At 41.7% G+C, this 26,168-nt stretch overlaps 1 protein-coding gene and 2 long non-coding RNA genes across 6 annotated transcripts in view; 1 reads left to right on the top strand and 2 right to left on the bottom strand.

Annotated features, from left to right (window-relative positions):
• Nucleotides 1-4,328: 4,328 nt before the first annotated feature.
• On the bottom strand, nucleotides 4,329-8,280 carry LOC119315315 (tyrosine-sulfated glycopeptide receptor 1-like). Its single transcript, XM_037589966.1, has one exon. The coding sequence runs from the start codon at nucleotides 7,834-7,836 to the stop codon at nucleotides 4,663-4,665; it is 3,174 nt and encodes a 1,057-aa protein (XP_037445863.1). The 5' UTR covers nucleotides 7,837-8,280; the 3' UTR covers nucleotides 4,329-4,662.
• A 955-nt stretch (nucleotides 8,281-9,235) lies between these two features.
• LOC119315319 lies at nucleotides 9,236-15,100 on the bottom strand. 2 transcript variants are annotated; one of them, XR_005152695.1, is made up of 3 exons: nucleotides 14,674-15,100; nucleotides 11,228-14,522; nucleotides 9,236-10,190 (listed from the first exon to the last, which is right to left on the bottom strand). It is a non-coding gene; the product is annotated as an uncharacterized LOC119315319 (long non-coding RNA). The 2 variants fall into 2 exon arrangements; XR_005152694.1 differs by having other exon boundaries at nucleotides 11,228-14,531.
• Nucleotides 15,101-23,731: 8,631 nt separating this feature from the next.
• The window catches only part of LOC119315318, a 14,607-nt gene continuing 12,170 nt past the window's right edge, over nucleotides 23,732-26,168 (top strand). Inside the window, exons 1-3 of one of the 3 annotated variants that reach the window (XR_005152693.1) lie at nucleotides 23,732-24,510; nucleotides 24,607-24,743; nucleotides 24,862-25,185. This is a non-coding gene — a long non-coding RNA (uncharacterized LOC119315318). The remainder of the gene's footprint in view (nucleotides 24,511-24,606; nucleotides 24,744-24,861; nucleotides 25,186-26,168) is intronic. The other 2 variants (XR_005152691.1, XR_005152692.1) reach the window with 2 other exon arrangements.

Consider the following 26,168-nt stretch of genomic DNA (forward strand, 5'->3'; position numbering starts at 1 on the left):
ATGTCGGGTTATCTTTTATTTTGGCGCCGTAGTCGGGCCATGAGTGTTTGGATGATGTAATGTTATTTATGTACTTGATTGGCGTGGCGAGTGTAAGCCAACTATGTTATCTCCCCTTTATGATTTATAATACATGGGATGTTGTAAAGATTGCCTAACTTGCGACATATGCCTTCAATGCGATTATGTCTCTAAGTCGTGCCTCGACACGTGGGATCTATAGTCGCATCGAGGGTGTTACACTCTCCTTCCCCCTTGCTAGATCAAGAAGAAGGAGACGTCACGCTGACCGTACGTGTGTTGAACATGGAGGTGCCGTCCGTTCGGCGCTAGGATCTCCGGTGATTTGGATCACGTCGAGTACGACTTCCTCATCCCCGTTCTTTGAACGCTTCCGCGCGTGATCTACAAAGGTATGTAGATGCAATCCGATCACTCGTTGCTAGATGAACTCCTAGATGGATCTTGGTGAAATCGTAGGAAAATTTTTGTTTTCTGCAACGTTCCCCATCAGTTTTAACCTTGGCAAGGACCGGGCGTAGCCACACTCGGTTCAACTAAAGTTGGAGAAACTTTCACCCGCTAGCCACCTTTGTGCAAAGCACATCGGGAGAACCGGTCTCGCGTAAGCGTACGCGTAATGTCGGTCCGGGACGCTTCGTCCAACAATACCGCCGAACCAAAGTATGACATGCTGGTAAGCAGTATGACTTATATCGCCCACAACTCACTTGTGTTCTACTCGTGCATATAACATCAACACATAAAACCTAGGTTCGGATGCCACTGTTGGGGAACGTAGTAATTTCAAAATTTTCCTACGCACACGCAAGATCATGGTGATGCATAGCAACAAGAGGGGAGAGTGTGATCTACGTACCCTTGTAGACCGACAGCGGAAGCGTTAGCACAACGCGGTTGATGTAGTCGTACGTCTTCACGGCCCGACCGATCAAGCACCAAAACTACGGCACCTCCGAGTTCTAGCACACGTTCAGCTCGATGACGATCCCCGGACTCCGATCCAGCAAAGTGTCGGGGAAGAGTTCCGTCAGCACGACGGTGTGGTGACGATCTTGATGTACTACCGTCGCAGGGCTTCGCCTAAGCACCGCTACAATATTATCGAGGATTATGGTGGAAGGGGGCACCGCACACGGCTAAGAATATGATCACGTGGATCAACTTGTGTGTCTAGGGGTGCCCCCTGCCCCCGTATATAAAGGAGCAGGGGAAGGTGCGGCCGGCCAGGAGGAGGGTGCGCCAGGAGGAGTCCTACTCCCACCGGGAGTAGGATTCCCCCCCTTTCCTAGTTGGAATAGGATTCGGGAGGGGGAAAGAGGAGAGAGAGAAGGAAGGGGGGCGCCGCCCCCCTCTCCTTGTCCTATTCGGACTAGGGGGGTAGGGCGCGCGGCCCAGCCCTGGCCACCTCTCCTCTCTTCCACTAAAGCCCACTAAGGCCCATATACCTCCCGGGGGGTTCCGGTAACCTCCCGGTACTCCGGTAAAATCCCGATTTCACCCGGAACACTTCCGATATCCAAATATAGGCTTCCAATATATCAATCTTTATGTCTCGACCATTTCGAGACTCCTCGTCATGTCCGTGATCACATCCGGAACTCTGAACAAACTTCGGTACATCAAAATGCATAAACTCATAATATAACTGTCATCAAAACCTTAAGCGTGCGGACCCTACGGGTTCGAGAACAATGTAGACATGACCGAGACACGTCTCCGGTCAATAACCAATAGCGGAACCTGGATGCTCATATTGGCTCCCACATATTCTACGAAGATCTTTATCGGTCAGATCGCATAACAACATACGTTGTTCCCTTTGTCATCGGTATGTTACTTGCCCGAGATTCGATCGTCGGTATCTCAATACCTAGTTCAATCTCGTTACCGGCAAGTCTCTTTACTCGTTTCGTAATACATCATCTTGCAACTAACTCATTAGTTGTAATGCTTGCAAGGCTTATGTGATGTGCATTACCGAGAGGGCCCAGAGATACCTCTCCGACAATCGGAGTGACAAATCCTAATATCGAAATACGCCAACCCAACATGTACCTTTGGAGATACCTGTAGAGCTCCTTTATAATCACCCAGTTATGTTGTGACGTTTGGTAACACACAAAGTGTTCCTCCGGCAAACGGGAGTTGCATAATTTCATAGTCATAGGAACATGTATAAGTCATGAAGAAAGCAATAGCAATATACTAAACGATCGGGTGCTAAGCTAATGGAATGGGTCATGTCAATCACATCATTTTTCTAATGATGTGATCCTGTTAATCAAATAACAACTCTTTTGTTTATGGTTAGGAAACATAATCATCTTCGATTAACGAGCTAGTCAAGTAGAGGCATACTAGTGACACTCTGCTTGTCTATGTATTCACACATGTATTATGTTTTCGGTTAATACAATTCTAGTATGAATAATAAACATTTATCATGATATAAGGAAATAAATAATAACTTTATTATTGCCTCTAGGGTATATTTCCTTCATGACCCATATCATCTTAAATTGGTTCTGCTTCCCCCCCCCCCTTTTTTTTAAGAATACCGAGTCGGATTATTCTCCTACCAGTAAAAATATAACATGTTGAACAAGATCTTCAGGGAAACCTGCTTGATTTAGATCGAAAAATCACCTTAGAATGGCCTCATCCAAGCGGATGATTGTCGTTCATAAGATAGGCACGTGGTATGTTTGATACTGAGCCACTTCTCCTGTAGTTGTTAGCTCGTTCTTAAAAAAAATCAGATCGGGTCTTCATAATTTGGAGTAAAAGGATTCGAACCTTTGCACACCGAACCTTAATACATGTATTCCGAAACATTAATTTACTTTAAAAATCCATGAATTTAAAATTTTAATACAGTGTACAAAAATCAGCACAATTAAAAATGTTGATACCATTCAGAAAAAATGCCGTAACAGTTTTTATTTCAAAATCACGCATTTCAGAAAAATGTATTTGACAATGAGAAAAAAGATTATAAAATGTAAATAAAATTTCCATGTAATTAAAATAATGTTTCATACCCTTCAAAAAGAATTGTATGTTGCATTTAAAAAATATTCATGCATTTGAAAAAAATATTCATGATATTTTAAAATAAGGGTTTATACAATGGACAAAAAAATTATGTGTACTTTAAAAAAATTGTTTTATTTCATTCAAAAGAATGTTTGAACATATATTTAATTTTCTTTAACACATATTTGTTAAATTTTTAGAAACATGTATTTGAATAAATATTAATCATGTATTGCAAACTTATAAAACATGTATAAAATAATGTTTCAGAGGTATAAAAATGCACAATGTGTATGCAAAAAGGTCAACATCAGACACATATTTTAAAAATTGTTATCAAGTACTTGAAAAATATTAAGCATTTATAAAAATGCTCCCGATCTATACAAAAACGTACAATGTGTATGTTAGAAATAAACACGTGTTGAAAAAATTACTCTGCAGTAGAGAAACACAAAAAATAAAAACCTCAAAATAAAACCCTTGAAAATCGGCACAGAAAACCATTAAAAACGAAAAATAGAAAGGAAAACCAGCTCCGGCAGGAACCCGAATTGGGCCGGCTCTTAGCGCGCTCTTACTATGTCTCGCAGTAGGCGAGAAAACGCTCCCGCGCTCCACAGCCTGCTTTCCGCGGTTCCGCGTTCCCCATCACTCCTCTCTCCCGGCGAGTCGCAACTCCACCATTCTCACCGGCCTTCTCCTCCTCTCACGCCGCCGTGCTCGCAGCGCATCCTCTCTGCCACGTTCGCCCCGTTCCACGCACACGCATGCATCTATTTCTCCGACGCAATGCCGGCCTTCTCTTCCCAGCGCCGTCCGCCTCGGCAGCAGCGCGCTCAGGCCGTTCGGCGGAATGCCGACCCGAGTGTCTTTTCTTGGACCGCGAGTCCGCGACGGACGGTTGCCGTAGAGAGTCCGGGTGGGATCGTGGACCATGCTTGGGAAGTCCTCTGATGCGTATGTGTCTACGCCGGAGGGGCTAGCTACGTTGCAAGGCCCGTGGTTTCTTGGCCGCCTAAATCTTTGGACATGGTACGTAGGTGCTTCTGATCACCATTCCTCTCGTGTTCTGCTAGTGACTGCGTACTAAGTATTCAGTTTGTATTTCAAAGATGGTAGTCGTATTACATTCTCAGTTTCTCATTCCATTTGTTTGAGGCTTGGGCCGACCAAACATTTGCTGTAGCTGGCAATTCGGTAGTTCAGCTCCAACTCTGCGGTTCTTAAAACCGTTGATCCAGAGAAAACAGCTGAAAGACATAATATCTGCCCAATGAAAACCATTTCCAATCTTTCACTGACAAAGCAAGATAGTCATTTCACATGTTTACACTTTGTCTCATGCTTGTGAAACTTAAAAGCATATATAATACATACAGAAACATCTAAAGGTCCTTGTAAAAAAGATCTGAAGGAAGATGAATACCAAAATATTTCCTGAAAAAAGTACGTAAAGCTCAAGATGGCAACCTGTTAGGCTCTGTGCAGAAATACAGAACAAACTGATTATCAGAACTAGTAGTTCTACTGAAACTAAGAAAGTTACATGTACATCATGCACAAAACTGCAATATTATCTATCATGTGTGGTTTAGTGGTTCATTGTATCTTGGCTGATTTTCGCATCTGCGGGTCAGCATCTATACTGGCCAGGCAGGAGACAACTTCCATGATGGTTGGCCTCATGAATTGATTGTGGTCGACACATTTGGAAGCAGCTTCAAGCACCTTTAACATTTGATCTTCACATCCTGTGCCTCGAAGTGTTGGATCCAGGACCTCAACCTGCTTCCCCTCAGACCTCATCTCCAGCACCCATGGGACAAGTTCTTTTGACGTTGATAGGATTGAGACAGGTCGTATTCCAGTGAGCAGCTCAAGCATGACTACTCCAAAACTGTACATATCACCTCTCAACGTAGCAACCCATGCTTGCCCATACTCAGGGGGAATGTAACCCATAGTACCGACCAGCTCAGTCGTAACATGAGTTTGGTTGGGAAGGATCAATCTGGCTAGCCCAAAATCTGCAACATAAGCTTTAAATTCTTTGTCCAGTAAGATATTACTGCATTTGATGTCACGGTGGACAATCTGAGGCTTGCAGACATCATGGATATGGGAAAGGCCAAGGCTTGCTCCTTGCGCGATCTTCAGCCGAGTTGGCCAGTCAAGCCATGAGCTAGCTTCGTCATCCCTGTTATGAAGCCAATCATCCAGGCTGCCGTTTTCCATGTAGGAATATATGAGGAGCTTTGAGTTTCCCTGGATGCAGTAACCCCACAGCGGCACAATATTTTCATGTTGTGCATTGGAAAGAGCATCAACCTCTGCACTGAACTCTCTTTCCATAAGACACATTTCACTGTTGAGCTTTTTGATTGCCAGCTTGGAGCCATCAGGTAGCTCTGCCTTGTATACTAATCCATAACCTCCACAACCAATGATGTTCTCCTTGTCAAAATTGTTTGTAGCTTTCAAAATGTCAGTGAATTTGAGCTTGCTTTCTTCTCCCTTGCCTTGGGGCATCCACATGACGACTAATGTTTGCTCTGAACTGGAGTAGAATGAAGTTGCTTCAACATCTTCGTTACTCTCCCTTCTATGTTTTGCCATAGAACCCTTCTTCCTGATTGTGACAAGGAGACGTGCCAACAACAAAAGAATAGCAATGCCTCCGAAGAACACGCCAAATGCAATTGCAAAAACAGCCTTCTTATCTCGTTTTTTTCTGGAGGATGGAGGTATTGAATCTGAACCACATTCATGAGTGAGAATAGGACCACACAGCTTTGGATTCCCAAGGAAACTAGAATTCTGAAATGTATTAAACTGGCCTCCAGATGGAATTGGCCCTTCTAGGCCATTGTTTGAAATGTTGAATGCTGAAAGGAAGTTCAGTCTATTCAATGCATCTGGAATTCCACCTGTTAGATTATTGCTTGACAAGTCTAACAGCTGCAGGTTTGTGAGGTTGCATATTGATTGTGGGATTTGTCCTGTCAAGTGGTTAAAGCTGAAATCGAGTGAAAGGAGGGCTTTCAACTGACCAATCTCGAGGGGGATTTGACCAGTGAATTTGTTGTTGCTTAGATCTAGCACATTACGCAAAGCAATAGGTACACGGTATTGTAGTGATGGACCATAATAAACAGGTAGCTCAAATGCCCTTGGGTCTAAATGGGCTTCACTCTTATCTGAATTTAGCATTGGCATATCCATAAGGGCTGTTGGAATCCCCCCTGTGAGGCTGTTGTTTGATATGCCCAGATAGAACAGGTTGCTTAGGGTTTTGATCCAGGCTGGTATTGATCCAGTGAGTTGATTGTTAGACAAGATTAATATTTTTAAATTTGCTAGCTTCGATATCCATTGAGGTATTTGTCCAAACAATCCGCATCCATCGACACTAAAAAACTGAAGATTTTCAAAACCATCAATCATGTCATCCTCTGGCATGATTTCTCCCCTGAAGTTGAACGCAATAAGCAGGGTTGTAAGTTTTCTACATCTCTTAAGGATATGAAGTGCACTTGTGATATTTGTAAGAGTGTTGTTAGCAAGTGATAGGAATGAGAGGGACTTTAGATTGCCTATTTTTTCTGACAGCTGGCCATTGAACTTATTGGAAGACAGACGCAGTGCAATTAGGTTGCTGCATGAGTAGATGCTTTCTGGAATTTCGCCACTGAAGCTGTTGTACATAAGATCTATAGTTTTTAGATTGGATAGGTTGGAGAAATTGACCTTGGCGAGTTTCCTGCTGAAATTGTTGCTCTTGAAGTCAATGGTTATGAGATTTGTGCAGTTGGTCAGACTCGATGGCAGCTCCCCATGCATGTGGTTGTTGTTTAAATGGAGTTCCTCCAATCTCCTGAGATGACCTATAGACTCCGGAATCTTGCCACTGATGTTGTTCTCTCCAAGATCAAAAGTACCCAGATTACTGAGTTTACCAAAATGCAAGCCTTCAAGTGTTCCTTGTAAACTGTTCCCGGGGAAGGAGACGTATTCTAACAAGGTAGCATTGAAGAGTTCGTCCGGGAGACTCCCACTGAGGTGGTTGTGGCCAACCTTGAGCACTCTGAGCATGGAGCAGCTACCAAGTTGTGGGGGAATGCTCCCTCTGAATTGGTTGTAGCAGAGTTCGAGCACTGCCAAGGATGGCGAGCTGGCACAGAAATGAGTTGGTAGCTGCCCAGTAAAGCTGTTGTTGCTGGCATTGAGTGCAACCAGATTTTTCATCCCCTGCCATGTGGAGGACGGAAACTGTCCTGTAAACAAATTGCTCGAGATGTTCAGTACCTTCAGTGGCCGGGCATGGGTAGACGACAACTCATGCAGCTCTCCTCCAAGACGGTTAAAGCTGACATCTACGATGAGGATGCTGCTGGAGGATACCAGTTCCTGCGGTAGACCACCGGATAGCAGATTGTTTGACAGGTCGAGGCGCAGCAATCCAGTGAGGTTCCCAAGAGAAGGTGTGATGTGCCCCTGAAGACTTCTAGAAGCCAGCAAGACATCTGTAACAGTGTCATCTGTGCTGCAGGTGATCCCTTCCCACTGGCAGCAATCCGAGCCATTATTCCATGACACAGCGAGGCCACCATCTTGTGAGAGCCCACCAAGGAACTGGAGAAGGGAGCCCTTCTCCTGCTCCGTGCAGGAACTGGTAGGAGAGGCCAAGCATATCAGCAGCACAAGACCAAGGCCAAGGGAAGGTATGTGCAATATCTTGCTGTATGTCTTGTTGGGAAAATCGAGTGTCTGCATAGTTTTCTGGTGAAACTAACACGGGAACCTGAGCTTATGTTGTCCCCTGACTGGATAAAGCATCAATGGTGGTGTAACCATGAAAGAGCATGATGGGAAAGGAAGAAGCAGGCCTTGCTCCCATTTGTTCTGTCCCTCGTAGTCATAGTCACCACGAAGAATTTGGGTCAAGAAAATCGGGTTTTACACAACTGCTCCCAGCCCACGCGGCAGCTTCCTAGTTCATACTGATATTTCAGTGCTTCACTATTGGTTGCATGCTGTAATCTACTGGGAAGTGAACTACCCATTCTTCCGTACAAAAAAAACTGCATTGTAGATTTTCCAGTCATCCTTGACTCAAATTTTTGATGAATTTTTACAGCATGCCTTACTTTACTTGCCCTGATATCGCTTCTCTTACCAGTTTCACTAAACAAATCTAACCTCTACCCACATCCTTTGCCTTTTGGTGAACAGGAAAAGCCGTGTTTTGAAAAAACAGTTGGTAAAGATATGCAAAGTATTCAGCCGGCCAGATGGTGCATGGGGAGATCATTTCCGAAAGGTGCTTGCGATCCAGAGCAAACATCGGCGTCTCAATCAGTGTGTGGACAAACCCAAGTGGACGGCAAGAAGAAGTGCAATCATGTTGCTTAATGGACGGGGTGATGGTTGGCCTGCTGGAGTGCTGGGTATCTGTTTTCTGTTCCATCCTCTTGACCTGAAGCATGAACTTCCTTGTCAGTTATCACGCGTACGAGCTTCGGATGGTGGATACATTTGCTGTTGTTTTCCATTCTCCTGGCTCCACTGGCGCACTATTATTTTGTGGACCATGGACTGTGGTTTTCATCTGAAGTTGGAAGCGGTTCAAAGAAGACTGGGTACCGTGTGAGCTCTGGCACTGGAAGGCCGGCTCTGGTGCTTGTGGTAGTGGAAGTGCTTGTGCCGTGTGGACGTGGTCTTTGGAACCGCACCATGTATTAATCATTTTTCAATACTTTAGTTGAATATAAAATTGGTGTTGTTTTCTGCGGGAGTTGAATAATTGGTGTTAAGAATCACATTTGTTTTCTGGCACTACTGGGTTTAGTTCAGTGCGTGGCTGATGATGTGCTGATGCTAGCTGCACTGTATCATTATTGTTTCCTAGATGCTGCACTCTACCATTGATCAGTGTGCATCTGGTTAATAATTTTCCTCTCTGATTGAGGGAGAAAATATAGCAAGTGGCTGACGCTCTCCGTAATTAAGGCTCGCTGCAGAGTTAGTAGCATATCAGTAGATTTGTGCATGTTATTTATTATTATTACTCCCCCGTACCATAGTGTAAGACTTATTTTTGACACTACATTTGTGTCGAAAAAATGTCTTACATTATGGGATGGAGGGAGTAGATATTCAGATACAACGTGGATTGAAGAACATAAGAATCTTACTATTGGATTTGAACAATTTTTCACATCAATACCTCCACACGTAATCAAAATATGGCACTTAAACAAAAAAATTACAAGAAGATAGCTGGAAGAAGTCGCCAAATGTGGTTTTTCTACACCCACCCTTGATGCACCCACGCAAGAAAATATACCAAAACATTTTGAAAAAAAATCTGAAACTTTGTGGAAGTTCATCAACAAATGTTAGAGGTTTGCAAATTTTGGTGGTCAAATGACATCCGAGGAGCTCTATACGAAAAACACAAAATTAGTCAAAAATAGTCAACATGTATGTGCACTGTTTGACCAAAAATTGTAATTTTTTGTACAGTTCTCCTCGGATGTCATTTGACCATCAAACTTGGCAAGCCTCTCTAACATTTGTTGATGATCATTTTCATAAAGTTTTGGATTGTTTCGAAATGTTTTGGTATGTCTTCTTGCATGGATGCACCGTGGGTGCACCGAGGTGGGGCTCAACCACTACTTTCCCCAAGTGGATATCATTTTTCAGGAATCCGAACAGATAAGGCATTTTGTTACTTAATTTTGATTTCATCCTAACCTGATTCATCTGAAACCCCCCTCAAGTATCTTCATGCCAACTCATAAGAATCTCACATGTGAGATACGATCTTCTGTCTTCATCACCGACCATCAATTTGCCGCACATATTCTTCAGCGTGTTAGTCTACAAGATGAGCACCTCGGTGACTTCCTTGCTGCCTTTGGGAGATCACCTCTCTGCGGAGAAGTCGTGCTCTCCTGCCCCTGCTTACCGCAGATGGAACATAACCTCGACCTCTTAATCGGTTGCTTGCATGGAGGCTTGTCACGTTGTCACGATTGCTAGTAGGCCTACCAGGTGGTCGCTTCCTGCTTGGATCACTTGACTTCCTCCTCTCACCGGTCCGCCTCCGATGGACATGCAGCCTGCTTTTTGCAGAGCAAACACCAAAACCAGACCCCCATGAGTTAATACTTTAACAAGGATACCATGTATTAATCATTTTTTAATACTTTTTAATACTTTAGTTGAATATATAAAATTGGTGTTGTTTTTTGCGGGAGTTGAATAATTGGTGTCAAGAATCCCATTTGTTTTCTGATACTGGGTTTAGTTAGTGCGTGGCTGATGATGTGCTGATGCTAGCTGCACTGTATCATTATTGTTTCCTAGATGCTGCACTCTACCATTGATCAGTGTGCATCTGGTTAATGATTTTCCTCTGATTGAGGGAAAAACTATAGCAAGTGGCTGACGCTCTCCGTAATTAAGGCTCGCTGCAGAGTTAGTAGCATGTATCAGTAGATTTGTGCATGTTATTTATTAGATATTCAGATACAGCGTGGATTGAAGAACATAAGAATTTTACTGTTGGATTTGAACAATTTTTCGCATCAATACCCACATGTAGTCAAAATGTGGCACTTAAACAAAAAAATTACAAGAAGATAGCTGGAAGAAGTCGCAACGTGCGCACTGCATCAATGAAAAAACAACCATTCAACCAATTTGGATCTCTTACTAAATGATTGGATTAAATACATTGAAGGTGCCTCAACTTTAGTACCCAAAGGCCAAAGTTGTAAAATACACGAAACTATGAAACTAGTGCCCGCGTGGTGTGCCAGCATGGCAGTGCCCCACCTGTCCGTGGCTAAGAGCAGGGAAGGCACTGGGTGGCCCGAGCGTGAGGAATTTTTTGTACAAAACCCCCTCATATTTTATTTAATCAAGCAGGAAAACCTCACAAATTAGAAAGAAAAAAAAATGCATGATAGATGATCGAACCTGAGCCCTATCACGGATTGCATTCTACGCAAAGGTTGTCCAACGTGCCATACACGGCAGTGGCAGAGCTACAGGGTGTCCAGGGTGGGCCGCGGCCCACCCTGGGATTTTGGAGCAACCATACCTATGGGTCTTTAACTGGGCCAGACAAAAAAGATGGCCCAATAACACTTACCTGTTGACTCGGGGATCAACGCAGCCACAGCCCGCAACCGTGCCCTCGTTCCACATCGAGCCAGGGGACAGCCGCCTCGTCCTGACGCCCTCCCAGAGCCGTGCCTTACGACGGCTCGCCGTCCTCGCCGGTCGCCGATTAGCCCACCGGAGCCCAGCCCCCGATGAGGATCCTCTCCTTCCCGCCTCCCTGCGAGCTGCGTGTGTCCCTGTCCTGCGCGGCTGCGCCCCTGCCCCCGGCCTTCTGACTCCCCTGCAAGTGTAAGTGCAGATCTTGCTCCCCCCCTGTTTGTGTTGTTCGACGAGGGGATGAATTAAAATTGCCCTCTGTTATCAGGAGTGTGAGGAACTTGGTGGTCTTCTTGGCTGAGCAGTCAAGGCAATTGAAGCACCTCCAGTGGCTGGGCTTCCAGAACTCGGTATGACACTTGCACTTAAAGTTTATTTCTTAGATCGGTGTTATTCAGGTTCTGTTTTCATATATTTTTAACAGTGCAATGTATTCCCTTGTGGGCTTACCAGCTTACCAATTTTGATTCCCCAATTTCTGACTTAGGTTTTTTTTTGGCCGTGCTATGCTATCCTTTAGATGAACCGAACAGATGCATAATTTTGCACATCATTTCTACCTCAAATAAATTCTCAAGGTATGTACTATGATCCATATAGTATGTACTATGTAGGTTTCTTTATGCAAAACTTAGAATTAATTGAGAATTTTAGTGTGTAAGACCATATTTATATATTTCTATGTGATATTGGTAATTATTTAGAATGTTCACATGTTATACTTATCAAAAAAAAGGGGGTGGACCACCCTGTTCTCAAACGCTAGCTCCGCCACTGATACACGGTGCAGTATATATTGCAGAGGTCAAACTCTATCTATTGCATGGCTATGCAAAAAGTAACTCTGGAGCACGGGCACATTGTGTCCTATTTTTTTTAAGTTCAAAGAAACGGATTTTTATAGCTAAAAAAAATCTGAATTTTTTTATACATGCACACATAGAAGTGTAATATATCCGTGTGAATTTTCACCAATATATGTGCTTGTATGAGAGATAAAACAGATGAATACATGCAAAAAAATCAGCTTATTTTTTTGCCATATTTTTTTCCATTTTTTGAAGGGTATAATATAACATAATTTTGAGCGAAAGTTGAAAGTCACTTAGAGCACATACATATGTTTTTGTGTGAAAACAATCAACTCATTTTGAAACTTTTAAGTGCTAGTTTTTAGCCTTAAAAACATGCTCAATGGCCGCCGTGCTCCAGAAATACGTTTTGGCTGCTATGTACCTCTTCAAGCGATTTTTTTTTATATATGGCGCCTCTATGGACCTGCACAAGTTTTACTTTCATTTTTTCAATCTTGTTATTATTATTTCTCATATTATTTTTACCGTTGAAAAAATAGAAATGGAAGAAAAAATTACAACTTCCATAATAAACTTAAAGAAAGTGTTAGTGTATTTGAAAAATGTTTAACATGTTTTTGGAAAATGTTTCACATGTATTGAAAAATTATAACCTGTATTTCAAAAATGTTTGTCTTGAATTAAAAAATTGGCAATGTGTATGTAGAAAAGTTCAATGTGTACTAAGAATTTATTATGTAACATTTTGAATAATTGTATTAAAAATGTCAACACAATACTTTTTAATGCATGTTGAATAGGTTACAAAATACAATGTTGTCAATTTGTTAATAATTAGGTATTTTAGAAATACAATGAAGATTAACAATAGTAGTGTGTGCTTGTGGTCCAGAAGTGAACATACATAAATTTACACAATAATTTCTAATATAGGTTGAATTATTTTAATCCCCATAATTTTTTGCAAAAGTTCATGTCTACCTCTTAAAAGTACGCAATAATTAAAATAGAAAAAATCTTAAAGTAAAAAATAGTTGCATATTGTATTTTTATATGGGAAAATTTACGTCGCATGAAAATTAACAGGAACTTGAAGAAAAAAAAGATAGATAACACATTAAGAAAATTACAGAACGATACATGAAAAGTGTTTACATAGCTTTCTAGCTAAGAGATGAACCCGATGCATATTTTGGTCGAGTGGACAGATTAAGCCGTAGTTGACCAGGAGGTGCCAGGTTTTAAACCCCTCCATGATGATTTTTTTCATGTTATTTCTCATACTTGAGGTCTTTTCTATGTGATTAAATAAATATAAGGGGGTTTCTTAAAAAAGGTCCTCGCGCCTGGAGTACTCGGCACTTTCCCGCTCTCAACCACTTACAGATGGGTCACCGCCAAGCTGGCACGCCACGCGGGCTGGACATGTTCGGATACGGAAGGAGGCGCCGTATTTGCATGACCGGACAAGTTCGAGCATCAATTTCATGTATTTTACAACTTTAGACACCAAACTGACCGCGCACAGGATAAGTTGAGGCATCTCCAGTGTATTTAACTCTAAATGATTCTAACCTGGCTCACTATAAGCCGATGTCGTTTTTCAGTAATCCCGACAAATAAGGCATTTTGTTACTTAAATTTCATTTCATCCTAACCTGACTCAACGGAAACTCCCTCAACTATCTTCATGCCAACTCATAAGAATCTCACATGTGTCATAACCATTTTCGGTCTTCATAACCAACCATCAATTTGCCGCAAGTATTCTTCATGTCGCATGTTAGTCCACAAGATGAGTACCTCGGGTGGCCTCCTTGCTGCCTTTGGGAGATCACCCCTCTGCGTAGAAGTTTTGCTCTCGTGACCCTACTTACTGTAGATGAAACATAACCTCGACCTCTTAATCGGTTGCTTGCATGCAGTGGCGGAGCCAGGATTGGCTGACGCCCCGGGCGAGAAACTAAGGGCTAAAAACTACCCTAAAAAAATTCCAGTTTCAAGGCATACGAAAGTGAATCTATATTGCACAACTGATAATACACCAAACATAATATTCAACGGCAATATTTGTTCCATGATGGGTTAACTAATAAAGCAAGAAAAATCAAAAGAAATATGTAGCGTATATAAATGATACAAAAGATTGATACAAAATCAATGGATTGGCTGATCTGAGCCTCCCATGCCTATATCTTCAATAGCAGAAGATGCTAAACCTTGAATATAATTTTTGAAATGCAAATCAATGCATAATATAGCAGGTAAAAGGAGTTAATGATAGATGCAAAATTTGAGAACTTACGTCTAGGACAAGGCAAAAGGCATCTGCGATTGCGATAACCTTAAAATCGCTTAATGAACTTGAAAAAATGAATTGAATGTCTTGTTTCGGTTACTCATCTTGCCTTCCTGTAAGATCTTATAGAAACAAAATTACTAAATGTCTAAATAGGTTTCCACATCTAACAATCAGTGGCATCTAGCAGTGAAAATCATCATTCAGTGACATCTACTAAAAAACAAAACAAAGGCATCAAGGCATCAAGGCATTAAGCAATACCTCTCTGCTCTGCTCAGTATTGCGGCTCAGCTCCTGGCAAACCAGCACCTCGCCGGACGCCAGGAAGAAGGGATCGAGCACCTCGCGGAGGCCAAGCCTCGCCGGAGTCGCCGCCACCGCGCCTCGCCGGACGCCAGGAAGAAGGGATCGAGCACCTCGCGGACGCCAAGCCTCGCCGGAGTCGCCGCCTCCACGCCTCGCCGGACGGAGCAGCAGCGCGCAGCGCGGCAGTGGCGCAACCTGACGCCCGCATGACCGCAGAAGGGATCGAAGGGGCGGGCAACGGACCGGGAGGGCAGGGACGGCTGGTCCTGGTCGCCTAGGGTTTGTCAAGTCAGGGGAAGAAGGGGCGGCTGGTTTCGTTCGTCCACCGTGCGGACAGGAAGCAGGCAGGGATGGCCTGGGCGCTGGGCGATTGGGCCAGTTAGCCGGGCTGCCTGGGCTTGGAAGTGGGCTGCGCCCCAGGCCGAACCAATTATATATAGGCTAAGAAAAATCCCACGCCCCAGGCAATGGCCTGGGCTGCCTGGGGCCCAGATCCGCCCATGCTTGCATGATTGATGTCATGATTGCTTGTAGGCCCTGCTTGGATCACTGAAAGCAACTGGATCATTTGTATCCTTATCTATCGGCAACACTAATTTGCTTCCGATGGACATTCAACCTGCTTTTGGCACAACGAACACCAAAACCAGTCCCCCATGAGTACAGTAATATGCTTCATGCATCAAGTTAGACACGGTCCAAATGCAATCACATTAACCCTGGGGCACATGCCCTCATGTCATAGCGGGCCTGAAAAGACCCAAGGCGTAGGAAAAAGCTCAGAAGCTAGGTATCGCTTATTGCGAGTGATACCAACAACGGTCATCTAGTCCGGACCATTAGCAGAGCTACTGTACCCCCAGGGCGATGTTGGGAATAGAGCTAGGGCAGTTTTGAGAGCCTTCCGTGAGGTTTTGAGAAAGTCCCATCCATTTTTTTTCTTTTATATTTTGAGTGTTTTTCTTTACAAGTTTCTGTCGATTATTTTAATTTTTTATCCATTTTATTTGATTTTTTCTTTCTCTTTTTTATTCTCCTGGTATTTTTTTTCTTTTTCTTGTTTCCATTTTAAAATATATGTTGAGTATTTTTATTTCAAATACATGTTGAATGCTTTTCCAAATACGCGCTCAATATGTTTTTCATAAATACATCTTCACTGTTTTTTCAATGTTGCACCTTTTTTAACACTTGATGAACATTTATTATACACATATTGAACAATTTTTACATACATGTTAAAATTATTTTAATACATGATGAATATTTTTAATCTAGACAAGGAACATTTTTATAAATAAAGTTAGTACAAGAAAATATATATTTGCAATTATGTAAATAGATAAATAAACAAAAATATATAAACCCGAAATATAATTCTTAAATAAATGGACAATGATATTTGGCAACAGTGTGCCCGATAGAAAATTTACCTTACCTGTCGATCACCCGCCAGCTAACCAGGCCAATCACCCCGCCAGCTAACCAGGCCAAACACCCCGCCAGCTAACCAGGCCGACCACCTCGCCAACTAACCAGGCCGATCGTTGTACAAGGCCCAACAAAAAATGCCATCCCCCCACGATGCACTTTCCAGATCGCAACTTTCCCCCACCCCCCTTACCTTCCACGCAAGTATACCCTCCCCACCAGCCACCCGCCCCTCCCCCCTACACAGCTGCTCAAAATCAACACCAAAGACCTACCCCTCCTCCAGATCTGGATCAAACAAAAGCAGATCATCAGGGGAGCGGTGGAAATTACCAGGGATACGGCGAAGAAATCACCAGGCAACATCACCTCACCCTGGTAAGAATCAAAGACTCATCCAAAAATCTCCAAAAAAATTTGCTTAATACAAAGACTTACCCCACCCCCACCAGACCCCCTCCCAATCTGTGCAAAAATTACCATCCTTTCACCACTAGAAAAACAGAATAAGCAGACTTCTCTCATAATTTTGCCTATTGCAGTGAGTTACCAATCAACTAAGTGCAAAATTACCAGCCCCCCGTAGTTTTTGTTACCAACTTCATGCAACAAAACAGAGTACCCAAAAAAATACCCCATTCCCCTGCTACACTAAACATAGATTTTGTGTTCTACCATGGAAAAATAAAGACAAAAAAAGGAGAGAGGAACCTTTATTAACCACAAAAATCATTCTCTCATACAATGGAAGATGCATTGCAAAAAAGGTACATTTTTCAGTCTACAAGAATGTTATACTGCATGAAGTAATCAAGTTATCAATCTGTACATAGTAAAAGTTATCATCGACTTTAGCTAAGTACTAACATTGGATAAAGAAAAGTGTTGCCTTTTAATGGAGATGCTCATGTCGTACTGTAAATTCTCCTGTTTAATGTTCTTCCCAATCACCCCTGCGATTCTTGCCTTTAGACACCTATGTAAAGAGTAAAACAAAACAACGAGTTTCAAAAAAAAAGAGTGAACACGTGTAAATGTGTACTAACGTGCAAACGTGAAAACAAATCAAGCAGGAGTAGATAAATGGATGCTAGCAGAGGATATAATGCAGAGGATGGAGGAGGGGGTAGAATGCATGAAGAAGGCGATGCAGCGCGCACACCAATCAGCAATTCAGCATACCCAAACATCATGGGGACAGGTAAAATTACCAACATTACTGTTTACATATCATCATGGAATGAAAAAAACAGTCTTATACTTTACTATTGAAGTGGGTTTGAAACCTACCAGCATTGGTGCACACATATTACCAGGTCCAGAAAATGCAAATTACCAAGGTTTTTTAGGCATAAAGAATAGTTTACTATTGAAGTGGGTTTGAAACTTACCAGCATTGGTGCACACATATTACCAGGTCCAGAAAATGCAAATTACCAGGATTTTTAGGCATAAAGAATAGTTTACTATTGAAGTGGGTTTGAAACTTACCAGCATTGGTGCACACATATTACCATGTCCATAGGATGCAAATTACCAGGGTTTTTTAGGCAGAAAAGAATGCTTTACTATTGAAATTGGTTTGTAAAATGCCAGCATTGGTGCACTCATAATACCAGGTTCAGAGTATGCAAATTACCAGGGTTGTTTAGGCATGAAAAAGAAAGATACATTCACCGAATCTTCAGAAAACTACCATGATGGAAAACTGTTATTTATCATGTAATATTCTACTAATCTACCAGGCCAAAATGCAGGTGCTCGGGCAATCAGCGCAAACAACAGCTTGCCCAGTGGTGGAACAAGTGCACATAGTGTTGGAACAAATGCAAGCACAGGAGCTGGGAGCCTTGGAGAGCAGACAATAAGTGAACCAGCAACTCCAGAATCTGCTGGGATCGATGCTGATATGGAAGGCAACAACATGGAGGCATATTCCACACCTAAGCCACCTTTGCAAGGGACAAAATTTGACACCATGGAGAGCGCACGTGACCACTACAGCACCTACGCGCGCAGAACTGGCTTTGCAATTAGGCAGCAATTTAAGAAAGAGAGGGTTGATGGAACTATAAGCAGGGTGCTATTAGTTTGTACAAAATATGGCAAACGATGCAAGGACAGGGATGAGCTGCAAGATGTGGAAAACCCAGGCAACATTGTCAAGAAGAGGAAAAAAAGAAAGTTGTTAGGATTAAATGTGAAGCGCACATGTACCTATCCCACGATGATGCATGGTGGACTGTTGACCGTTTTGAGGACACCCACAATCACCCCCTGATCAAAAAGCCTTCCCTAACAAAATTCTTATCATCACATCGGTACATTCTGAAGGAGGAGCAGGACTTCTTGAGGGTTCTGCACAGATGCAACGTTGAGACTGCGAGGCAGATGCAACTGATGTCATGGTTCTACGGGAGCACTAAAGACGTACCCTACATGACACAAGACATTGCTAATCAACGAGCTAAGTTTCGCTTAGAGCACCGCCACAAGGACGTTGGGAGCATAATTGCATACTTCCAAGAGATGAGGGCCAAAGATTCATATTTCTACTAGAGAATCAAACTTGATGATGAGGACAGGGTTGAGAACTTGTTCTGGATAGATGGCGCATCACGCAGGGCATATGCAAAGTATAATGACTGTTTGTCGTTTGACACGACATACATGACAAACATGTATAAGATGCCGTGTGCACCATTCATTGGAATTAATAACCATGGTCAATCCATCCAGTTTGGGTGTGGCTTCATTCGAAATGAACTAAAGGAAAACTTTGTCTGGCTATTTAACACATTCCTCCATGCAATGGGTGGTGTTGCCCCTAAAAACATCATCACAGACCAGGACTTTGCAATGAGGAATGCAATCGACGAGGTCTTCTTGAACATAATACACAGAAATTGCCGCTGGCATATAATGAAGAAGGCGCAGGAGAAACTTGGAAAACTTATGGCTGATGATAAACCACTAAACAGAGCGTTCAAAGACTGTGTCGACAACAGCTTGACTGATACGTACCTAATCTGTTGACCCATTTTAATTACCATGCAGCAAACTTGAGAAGCCATATAAATATATGTGATGCACAAGTTACCATGCGTGGGTCTACACAAGTTACCATGATGTAGTTGGCTATATTACCAGGGGGCAGTCACATATGTTGATACCAACTTGTGGTTTAGGAAAGTTACCAGATCTAGAAAAACTGTTCAATAAAGTTACCATCTAACAACTAAGAAAAGTTACCAGCATACTTGTACTTTAATTACCAATGATTGTGTATGATGTTGTAATTGTCTAATGTTTTGTGTATCACAGAGGAAGAGTTTGAAAACAAATGGTGGGCAATGATGGATGAACATGGCCAGATCGACAACGAACATTTTCAATGGTTGTGGGAAAATAGGAAATGTTGGGCCCCAGTGTACTACATGAAGCATTTCTTTCCATTCTTGCAGACAACTGCAAGGGGCGAGGGATTCAATATTGTGCTCAAGAAGTACGTGAACCCCAACAACTCATTGATTGAATTCGCAACTCAATACACTGTAATCTAGGAGAAAGTAATGGTGGCTGTGGCGAAAGAGCAAGTGGACACCATTTACAAAGAGGCAGACATGTATTCCTTGAACCCAATCGAGTTATAGATGCGAGGGATATACACACAAAATCTGTTCTCCAAGTTCTAGGTAGAGATGAAGCTAAAGACTGCTTACGGATGCGACACTTTGCAATATGGAACCTTCAGGATGTGGTCGCTCCGAGGCATACTACCAAAGTATGGGGATAGGGACTACCATGTGCAGGCGAACAAGGATGAAGGGGTATACTCATGCACTTGCTGCAAGTTTGATCGCGATGGGCTATTATGCACACACATACTACAAGTAATGGAACAGATTGGAGTCTACGAGATATCAAGGAGGTATATCCTGGATAGGTGGACATGGGATCCAGAAAGAGGATCTTGTTCAGCCTGATTACTAACAGCCAACAGTTAAGAAGGGTATGAAAGAGGAAGGAAAAAATATCATGAGATATACATCTATTCTGAATGATTTCAAGGAACAAGCAAAAGACGCTTGCACTACTGATGAAGGGATGGCATTGGCAAGGAAACATGTTAATGCTTTCAGAGACGACATGGATGCACTAAAAAAGAGGCAGCTAAAGAAAGCAAGAAAGGAAAAAGATGAGCGAAAAGAAGCACAAATGTTTTCTTCACCACCAGGGACTAGTGCCACTGAAGATGTCCCAATAGCGCATCAAGGAAGCATTCCTGTCACACATGTGTCTGGCAATATTTTCCAGTTCCAAGGCTCACATGCCGAGGGATCCCAATCATCAAACACAAGAGTGATACTAGACCCACCAAAGTCTACTACGAAAGGGCGTCCAAGAGAGAAAAGATTCCAGCACCCATTTGACATTGCAAAGCCAAAAAAAAGAGTAAGTGTAGAGTTTGCGGGTCGACAGAACATGATAAACGCAAATGTACCTCACCCATCCCACACTGAGAAATGCAAGTTAGATGGGCATTGAAATGCAAGTTAGAGATTTTACTTATCAATTTTACCCATTTTATTGTGTAAAACGGTGTCGAGACACCATGTAATGAAAAGTTATCAGCACTGAAACATGTAAGTTATCGTCCAGAATGTAATGTGGATTTTCATAAATGAGAATGAGATTAGTCATCGTTCTTTGTTTGTGAGCAAAATGTTATGACACAATGAAAAAGAAAGTTATCATCACCTGTTATAGTATGTTATCAGCATTGACTATCATAATTATCAACAAAAAATGTATAAAGAAGATAGTAATCAGCCCAAAAAAATGTATAAAACTATCATCGTTCTTAAACATAAAACTTATATTGGTGCAAATTTCTCACATCAATTACTCCTTATTGAACAAGTGATAGCGCCATTGCGTGCATTTGTTAAGAGGATGGTCCAGCCACATGCTTGTCAATATCTTTCTCAGCGCCGGGATCTGCTCCTTAGTTATTGTCGGGATATTTTTACCATCCCAGAACTCCAAGATCTTGAACGCGAAGAAACCGCAATCAGTGCTGTAAGAAAAAGATGTGTTAAAAAGCAAAATAAGATAAGCAAAAAGCTGAACAAACTTTTAAAATGCTACACTACTAAGTTACCAGGTATTTAGTTGAAAAAAAATGATGGAGTACTAGCCAAAAAAACTAACCCATTGTCCTGTTTGAACACATCGATGTACACAAGATCATAGTCTTGGATCTGCTTACTCGAGTCCTTGTACGCAATCAACCAGGCTTTTTTAATGCCATTCATAAGGTTCGTCGCATGTGTGATGAGCGAAGGGCTATCTTGTGGACGAAGAGAATCAAGAACTTCAAATCGTTTTGCCTTGAGATTAAGGCATAAGACATACCAATGCCCGTCCTTTGGTAGAGGTCCCAACTTTTGCAGTGTTGGAAACAGTAGCTGTTAAAAAAATGTGAACACATGAACACAAGAAGTTATCAATGCATTTACAGTTAAAAAGGCAAAGTTATCAGGACACTGACGACATATGTTACCAGTAGGCATAGATGAAAGTTACCACAGAAAAGTAACATAACTAGGTACCAGCTAAAATTCTTTAATGGTACGATGTCTGACAAAACCAAAATAAGAGCCTGATAAAATTGCCTGTTAGACCAACTAAAAAACAGCTTGTACGATTTAAAAGAAGAAAAGTATGTAGTTTACGTAAAAAATTGTACCAGATTTTGGTGACTAAGTATGTAGTTTGCATCACAACGGAAATGTTTGATTAGGAATTTGCTCGTCATATCATGTATGAGAAGATATACTGGCAGCAACCATGGAAAAATGATCTTCCCTGAGGGTACAGAATCAGAAAGAGTTCGGATGTTGAGCTCTGCAATATTATTCGAAACTTGGCCACCTTCTATCACACTATTAGCGAGCTCCTCCAATGTGACCCATCGCCCATCGATGTCAATAACCCTAATACTGAAAAGCAAACAAAGAAAAAAAATAGTATATAAGCAAATGTTTTGCCGATGAGGGGTTAAAATACTAGAGAAAAGGAAAACAGTAAATGTCATTACTGTTTTATCTTGGAGTCAACTGAATCAGTGGTGTGCTTGATAACTTCTGCGTAAATAACCTCTTCAAGTGCAGATGCTGTGAGGCCACAATATGGAGGCAGAAGGAACTGCGATGGGCGGCTTACCCTAACTTTCCGAATGTAAGATTTAGGAGTCACACTGGCTGAATGATTACCATAGGGAGGTTTAATAACTGGTGTAGCAAATTCAGGGCTGGTGGGGTGGTCTAGAAGAAAAGTGAGGGGAGTTATCAGAGTTGGGAATGGTGGAAAGAAATATTATGAGGAAACAAAAAGAAAAGAAGTTATCAGAGTTTAGAACAGTAAATTATCAACATGGAGATAATGATGTTATCAAGGTTGGCAGTAGGAAAGAGTTTGTTAAATAAAATCTTCCTATCAGTACCTTTTACAGAACTGTAATTTGCTTTTGCTCTAACAGTGGAACGTTCGACTTCTTCAACCCACATAATTACATCGTCGTCTTCAACATCCGCATCATAAACTCGAAATCGACGCTCTTCAAAAAGTTGCGATCAGGTCAGTTTGTGAACTGACAAAAGGAATGTCAAATATATGGAAAAACAGCTAAAGAATAAAGTGATAGATAGTACAGAATGATGATAGAATTACTGTAGAGAGAAAAAGGGAAGAAAATAAGGGGGGTCAGGATAGTTAAAGGGGCAGCATAAAATGTATTAGAATGGTTTGTCTGTGCATGCAGGGAAAGGAAGGGGAGGGGTGTATTTACAACATCAATAAAGGAAACAAAAATGGTTGGAGTTATCAGCATGGTGATAGCAGAAGTTATCAGGGTATGAACACAAAAGTTACCATCTTAGTAACTAGTTAGCAAAAAAATAAAAACATGTAGGTATCTACTTAGAACAAAAAAATACTAGCACAAAATTCGCAAAAAGTAATCATGGTGAAAGTTCCCATACGATAAAAATGGTAAGCTGGAAAACAAGGTACAAATATCTTTCATGTAGGACGATGTATTTATCAGTTAAAAGTAGAGCGATACAATTATCAGTCATATGTTAGCATGGTGATAGCATAAGTTACCACACAAAAGGTTGAAGTTATCAACATGGTGATAGCAGAAGTTATCAGGGTATGATCACAAATGTTACCATTCAATTAACTAGTTAGCAAATAATTATCAGTCGGATGTTAGTAAAAGTTACCAGAAAAAATGAACAATAATTTATTTAAGGACAGTATAACTGAACCTAAACGGAGCTTTCTCGCGCGTCCACGCTTTTAGCCGTTCGATTTCGTGGCTGGATGCTTGCTGGCCGTATGATACTCCCCTCTCGCGCGTGGGCTTGCTCTTGGGCCAACTGTCTCGCGCTTGGGCCTTCTTGGACCAACTGTCCTCTGGGCAGCTTCTCCGGAGACCAAATCGAAGCCATATCGTTATCCTATATGATATACGTCCAATTCCGGATGGACGGTCGTCGATGTTCCCTCCCATTCTACCCTGACCTGGACTCTCGTTCAGTTCCCACCTTATCTCCATCTCCCTCACCCACGACACAGGTTGCGCCGCCGCCGTTGTCGCTTCCTTGGGCTTGTAGCTCCTCATGGCACAGTCTTCAACCACCTTGTAGGAACGTTGAATCCATCTCCGCCTAGCCGCCGCTGTCCTCGTTCTCCTGTCTTTCTTGTGGCGTCGGCGAGCTCCATCCCTAGATCGGTGGCGCACTACGCCCATCAAGAATTCTACGCCATATCTGAAGTCGTTGGCGCGGCACGACCAGATCGACCATGATCAAGCAGTTAGCCGGAGGGCGGAAGTTGGGGTTGTTTCAGTTGGGGGTATGTGTTCTGACCTCGTCAGCTTTGGTTAGCACATCAGATAAGGAACGCGGGTTTACCCCCACACTGGAGGTTTGTGCTGCTAATTATCTACACTTGATGCTCTTATTTAAGATACTGGTCAGGTAATCATCCTGTATACTGTCATAACTTTGTAGATAAAATTAGGCCTTCCCAATACTAACAAAGTTGTTGATGGGTGAATAAATCATTACGATTAATCTTTAAGTATGGTTGTTATTGCGACTAGATTCTTCCCTGATCTTCGTGCAGCATGTCTCAGTAGCCCCATCGTCCGTTATTAGCTACAAACCGTTGTTTCCACTCAGGCAGATTAATGGATGCACGTGTCACGTGTGAAACCGATTGACATTCCAAGTGAAGTTGACAGTGAAGGGTATATGTTCTCCACATGCAAAATTACTACAGTGTGATGTTTGTTGCTCTCCTTATTTTTCTAATCATTATGCACTGTCTTTTGATGCGTCAAAATTACTAATATCCTATGTACACACTTCATTGTTGTGCTAGGAATAGGATGGATGTGGTGGTCCACTTGTTGATTTTGATGGGAACATTGTTTGGAAGAATGACACACATGATCAGAAAATTACTGGATGTGTACAAACAAATAAAATTCGTGGATATTTGAGGGATATTTGGTTATGGTATGTCATTTAGACTTGTCGAATTTAATCATACTTGTGCTGTATGAATTATGATGGGTTCACTGCATTCTACGGTGTGAATGAAATGCAAACTTTTCCATTACCTTTGGTGCCCCAGGTGGTTCTCATATGATCGTTTGGGGGATTCTTGGAGGATAGATATATCCATAATTGTGATATTACTATGATATTTGTATACCGCATGATTGTGGACAATGGTGCACCTGAAGATGCACATCCTGGTACAAGGTCGTCTAAGAAACTAGGGATGTCCATGGATATATCAGTCCTAATATGTCTTAGATTCAGCATTTGGCTCGGACATATGGAACACAAGACCACTCCAACTAAGTCCAGATGGTTTATAATTGGACTCCACCGATCATTACGCAACTCCGGTATTTCTGCCTTTTCATTCTGATCTCATTTGACAAGTTCTGAGGTGATTTTCTGCCATGGATAGTTTTACCATTTTTATAATATTTCTTTTGATAACTACATCTTCATACTCATATCTATTACTTGATTCCACAAACTATGAAGAAATAGATAATTTTATATGTGCGGGTGATTTCTTTCTGCCATGAATTACCAATTAACACTATGGATGAGTTGATTTGTGGTGTACTGTATTCTGTACAATTCAGTACTTTCCTGATGCAATCGAAATGCCTCAATTGAATGTAGAGAGGTCTCTGATGGCAGATTTAAATAGTCCAGATTCAGACCTAGACATGTGTGATTCCATGTAGTATATAATTTTGCACCCATGCATACAATGTCAAATCTGACCACGTTTTCATCCACACGTGCATGTTGATAATCCATAGCAGAAACAAAAATGGTATTAAAGATCGATTACATTTTTTTCTCCTTTGTGAACTTAGTGTATACTATTTCTTTGTATATGTTACTTCCAATAATCTCACAGGTCATGGCTACACCAAATAGAAATAACTCTCGTGCAGAGAAGATGTTTCAACTGATTAATCAACTACATAAAAATGTTGTGTCCTACCTAATTGATCTCTATATGCCTATATCTCCACAATACATAAGAAAACCTCCACCAAAGTCCCTTTATCTGATAAATTCAATTCTCTTCGCTCAATATGTTATTTAACTTGCAGGCCTTTCATTACTAACAAATATATATAGTTCTTGATAAAAATATCATGCAAATTTACTTTAATTAATAAAAATTGAACTTTCATGTTTCATGCTCCATATATTTATAGAAATACTCTTACCATTGTATTGTCAAAATAGACGGGCGCGGCAACGCGCGCCATCATGATCTAGTAATCACGTATAATACATCCACACACCAGGCAACATAAAAAGTAAAAGAGCGCAAATGTGAAACAAAAACACATAGTTCATTACATAGCACACATGCAAAAGCATAAGTCATTACATGTGAGA

This window comes from Triticum dicoccoides, chromosome 6A (genome assembly GCF_002162155.2).
Source record: "Triticum dicoccoides isolate Atlit2015 ecotype Zavitan chromosome 6A, WEW_v2.0, whole genome shotgun sequence".
Taxonomy (NCBI): domain Eukaryota; kingdom Viridiplantae; phylum Streptophyta; class Magnoliopsida; order Poales; family Poaceae; genus Triticum; species Triticum dicoccoides.